The sequence below is a fragment of the Lycium ferocissimum genome, unplaced genomic scaffold (genome assembly GCF_029784015.1).
Source record: "Lycium ferocissimum isolate CSIRO_LF1 unplaced genomic scaffold, AGI_CSIRO_Lferr_CH_V1 ctg3763, whole genome shotgun sequence".
Lineage (NCBI taxonomy): Eukaryota > Viridiplantae > Streptophyta > Magnoliopsida > Solanales > Solanaceae > Lycium > Lycium ferocissimum.
Window position 1 is genome coordinate 63,522 of NW_026725484.1, and position 5,357 is coordinate 68,878.

Sequence of the window (5,357 nt, forward strand, 5' to 3'; positions counted from 1 at the left end):
AAGAAATTTAGACAATAAACGTTATTTGACCATTTATAGATATTCTTATCCTCCCGACAATCACGGCCTAACTGAGCATTATTGTTGATGTGAGGACAAAAGTGTGTAATATGTCCCTTCTTGTCAATAAAAATTTGGCAACAGGCCAATTGTTAACCTACTTCAAGATCAAAAAACATGCTTATTTTATGGGAATAAGGAAAAGAAAAAGGAAAAAAAAAGAAAAAAGAATATGGTACTAGTATATTTGGAAGCTCACATCAAATTGACATAAACAAGCGAGCAAACTATGTAGTTGCTGTGCTACTTAAGAATATGAATTGACAAGGAGAGAAGGATACATTTCAAGTTTTCAACCACCACACCGCTCCTTTCATTTTCCTAAAGAGGGTAACACACCAACCCCCACTTTCTAAAGTAAAAGTGAAGAAAATATTTTACACTTCACAGATGAATTATTTTCATTAAACGGCACTCATTACCTTTCTTCTTTTAGTTCTAATATTATACAAATAATAATTCTCATAATTTGAATATAAGGAGCTAGGGAGAACTAGCTAGGCAGTATCAGCCTTTAAATAACATGATCAGACATAAATTCTACATCAAAACAATAAATAAATAAATAAATAAAGTAACGAATTGGGAGCGTGTAGAGACAGAAAGATAGAGTGAATCATAAAAAGAGAAAGCTTAAACTTTCTGTCTTTCCATTCCTACCTTTTCTTACCCTTTCTATTGTACTTAAACGATTTCCATTGTGCTCTCGTCAAAATCTCTATGAGGACATTTTCAGGATCAGAACAAGAAAGAGAGATATCCTTTTCTTTGTTCTTACCCTAGATTTAATAATCAGTTACCAATGTTTCTAAAAACCTCCATTTCCACAACCAAAAAGCTCTTCCAGAAAACCTTAGACAGTGTCAAGTATTTATTCTCCAGTGGATATCAAAAGATTCCCAAAAGCCCTCCATGCAGCCCCCTATTTCCTTGTGCTGGCGGAGCGGTTACTAATGTCAGCCAAAGCTACACAGAGCTGGACAAATTTTACACAGGCTTCAGCACCCATTTGGACAAACACAAGAAGAAAAACAAGAAGAAAATAACGTCTCCACTAGCAACGGAAGACCAAAAGCTAGTTAGGTTCACAAAAGTGTGCCCAAAAAAGGCCGGTGATTATCATGTTTTGGAAAAACATTATCAAGTTGTTGGCTCAAAGGATGATCTAAAGAGGAAGGAGATTATCATGCATGAAAGAAAGAAGAAATACCAAGACTTAAGAGAGGAAAGGAGTTATTTGGTGGCTCAAAAACTAAAGGAATTGAAAATGTTAGAGAAGAGTACTGAAGAACACGCTTTGGATATTGAACAAGTTCTTTATTACTACTCACGTCTCACATGTCCGGCTTATATTGAAATTGTTGACAAGTTTTTCATGGAAATGTACTCTGAGCTTTTCAACCAGCAAGCCTCTTCTTTTGGGTACATTAATAATCCAAATAGAGTTAACTTGTATTAGTTGGTAACTTCTTCTGTTTCTTCTTTTGTTGATTCTCTATTGATCATCTTGTCTGGAAAATAACACGAATACTTAGCTTGTCAATGATTGATCACTTGTCTATCTTCTTCCTTGTTCTAGCATTTTTCTCATAAAATAAATAGTAGTATATATTTAAAAGAAAAGAAAAGAAGTATTTGTCACTTTGAGCTGCCTTAGTTTCTTTTTCCTCAATTAGTATATTTTTCTTTGTGATTAATAATTCCTCAAACTTCTTTTATTGTGTAACTGACGCTTCATATCTCTCGGTTGAGGTTTCTCTTTATCAATCCTCATTATCAATCTGTGCAAATACATTATATACATATATATTTCGTGGGAAGAACATTTCACTCATATCGAAGCAAGTGTTTCTTTTGGTAATAAACCCAAATATCGTATTGAATTGATGTCTCTTGACTTTTAAATGTTTCCAGATACCATCCTCATTATCAATCTTTGCAAATACATTATATACATATATATTTCGTGGGAAGAACATTTCACTCATATCGAAGCAAGTGTTTCTTTTGGTAAGAAACCCAAATATCGTATTGAATTGATGTCTCTTGACTTTTAAATGTTTCCAGATACCATCCTAAGATTTTCAACCAAGTTTGGTGCAAGTGAAAAAAAAAATATTTGAAGTCGAAGTTCAAACGTCTTTGAAAACTGCGTTTGAACACGGATTTACATTAAAAAGATTTAAGATTAATCAGTGCAAAACATTATTTAACGTAATGTATTAATGAAATAAATTTATAATATTTCTAATATTAAAATTCAGTATCTACAAATAATGTGATGACGAACATATCTGGTATACAGTAAAAATCGGGTTCATGCTAGACCGGTGAGACCGGGGATCGAGGAAAGAAAGAAACAAGCACGAGCATGAAGACTTTCTTTCGGACCGGAGGTATTGCACCAGAAGTGGTTGATCAGAAGAAAGCGGAGGAAATCGTTTGGTACGGTTTATCCGGAGCAAATTCGTCATCACAGCCAGTCCGGTTTCGCCATGGCCAAGTTGATTGTGGCCGTTAGTTCGGTTTCGCCATGGCCGAGTTGATCGTGGCCGTTAGTCCGGTTTCTTCATGACCGAGTTGATCGTGGCCGTTAGTCCGGTTGATGGGTTACAAAATTGCACGCCAAGACCCGGTTTCCGCGCTACATTGTCTGCCAACCGTACGGGCGTCGGTACCGTACGGCCCAACCTTATCCTTTTAGGGTTTTCTTTATTCTAAAAGGGCTTTATTTTGTATGCAAGGCCCATAAGGCAAAACTATAAATAGGGGGCATTTCCCTACTTTTAAGGGTTAGCTTTTTGGAATCTAGAGCATTGTAATAGCAAATCATTATCATTTTCTCTCTTTGGCCCGAATCAGTGGAGTATCATTGTTTTTAGCTTACCCTTCTAATATCATTTGCTTAATCATCCATAGCAACGTATGCGACGTATTTATACAAGTTATTAACGCATATATTCATATCTACAAACCATTACACACGAATCTATATATATATTCCGCAAAAAACCAAAATAGATTAAAGTTTTCCCACATATCCTATACCACACTTACAAATTCAATTGATTACCTAAATTTGGGGTAAACAGTTTGGCGCCCACTGTGGGGCTCGAACCCAGGAGTACAACTTCAGCATCAATACCTCAGATCTCGTCTCAGCCATAGGTCGTATCGCAGATGCAAGATGGCCGAGACCATTGAGATCAGATCTCAGTCAACGGGACCCGAACGTGATATGTGAGTACCATGGAACTCATGGGCACAGAACTGAAGACTGTCGCCAATTGAGAGAGGAGGTGGCCCGGTTACTGAAAAATGGTCACCTTAGTGAATTCCTGAGTGAGCGAGCTAAAGGCCACTACAAGGAAATTGAGTCAAACAAACGGGCTGAACCGGTGGAACCTCAGCATATAATCAACAAGATAATCAGGGGTATGGATGCGCCTCGAGCCCCGGTGATGAAACGGACGAAGGTTTCCATTGTATGTGAGAAGCGCAGCCGGGATTACATGCCCGAAGGTTCCATCTACTTCAGCAACGAGGATGCAAAAGGCATCATTCAACCTCACAATGACGCTTTGGTAATTTCTATTCTTATTGTTAAACCACAAGTCAAGCGTATTTTGGTTGACTCAGGTAGCTCAGCCAATATCATCCAGTGGAGAGTGGTCGAACAACTGAGACTACTCGATCAGATCGTACCTGTGGCTCGAGTACTCAGTGGGTTTAATATGGCGAGTGAAACCATGAAGGGGGAGATGTCTTTGCCGGTCAATATTGATGGCACCATTCAGCAGACGGTGTTCTATGTCATCGAAGGAGACATGAAGTATAATGCTTTGCTCGGTAGACCGTGGATACATAGCATGAGGGCTGTGCCATCGACATTACATCAACTATTGAAATTCCTAACACCGAAAGGGATCAAAACCATCCGATAAGGAACAGCTCGCTGCAAGGGAAATGTTTGCGGTTGAGGAAACGCCATATTTTCCCAGAAAACTAGATCCAATAAAAGATGAGTCAGTCAGTGGAAAGGACTCTAAATAGCAACTAAAGTGTCACGACCCAACCCCGTAGGCCGTGACTAGTACCCGAGCTGGGCACCCAAACACATTCATTGATCCGATTCACAAACAGATAGCTTACGCGTATACAAATATCAGACGCTGTCTCAGATTATCTCAAGCTATCTCAAACACATCTCAAACACAAACATATATATATCAGAAGCCGACAAGGCTATCAAATGGCGCAACGGCCCAAAACATGTACAAATGCAAGCCGACGAGGCTGCCACGGCGAATAGGATCGCCCAGAACATATAACATACAAACACACCTGTACAGGATAGGCCTAACCCACATATATGTCTACAGACCTCTAGACAGACCAACAGAATCATATGACGGGACAGGGCCCCGCCGTACCCCTGAACAAACTCATACATATACAACGGACAAGTATATACCAAAACGTGGGCTCCGAAATAAAGAGTGCACTCCAAACTGCAGAATGGGTGTCCTAGACTGGCGGATCACCGAATCGTACGTCCGTACCGCGGGTACGAAACGTAGCCCCCGAAGAAAGTGGTCATGACGAATATGTACCGAGCATGTAAAGCATGAAACACAAGAAGCGTAGTCGTACTTTAAATAAGGGGAGTAGGAGACATGAATACAAGAAATCCGTAAACCACAAAACTTACCTTCAAAACATAATTTATACATGTTCATATCATATCCCAATCGACAATCATTCCGCACACGCGCATACATATAGCGTGTCCCGCCCTCTAGCGAGAGACTCGGTAAGTAAGATCATATCATCGTCCCATATATATACATACATATAGCGTGTCTAGTGAGGGACCTGGCGGCGTGTCCCCTCTAGTGAGGGGCTCGGTGTATAGCGTGTCCCGCCCTCTCGCAAGGAGGGGCTCCTGTATAGAATCATGTCATCATCATATCATCATATACATAACGTGTCCCGCCCTCTAGCCGAGGGACCTTGTATAGAATCGTCATATCATCCCGTTATCACATATCATATCGTACTTCGTATCGCATCATATTTCGTATCACATGTCATACTTCGAATACGAAAGATAGTGCGCACGATAACATAACCGGCCCGGACTTGGCGACAAATGTAACAACAACGGAAGTGAGCAGAATCACAGTAACCAATTACAGCTTAAAACATGTTCAAAGACTCAAGAGGTTAATCAAAACGAACTATCATTTATAAGTCAAAACAGTAGTCAAATCAGATTTTCTTCTGAACGTCACTCG

At 39.6% G+C, this 5,357-nt stretch overlaps 2 protein-coding genes across 2 annotated transcripts; both read left to right on the forward strand.

Moving 5' to 3' along the window:
* Positions 1-615: 615 nt before the first annotated feature.
* On the forward strand, positions 616-1,701 carry LOC132044168 (uncharacterized). Its single transcript, XM_059434661.1, has one exon. The coding sequence runs from the start codon at positions 863-865 to the stop codon at positions 1,517-1,519; it is 657 nt and encodes a 218-aa protein (XP_059290644.1). The 5' UTR covers positions 616-862; the 3' UTR covers positions 1,520-1,701.
* Positions 1,702-3,497: 1,796 nt separating this feature from the next.
* LOC132044167 (uncharacterized) lies at positions 3,498-3,909 on the forward strand (the record flags this gene model as incomplete). Its single annotated transcript, XM_059434660.1, has 1 exon — positions 3,498-3,909. A coding segment is annotated over exon 1 (412 nt), but the record flags the coding sequence as incomplete, so codon positions are not given.
* Positions 3,910-5,357: the final 1,448 nt, after the last annotated feature.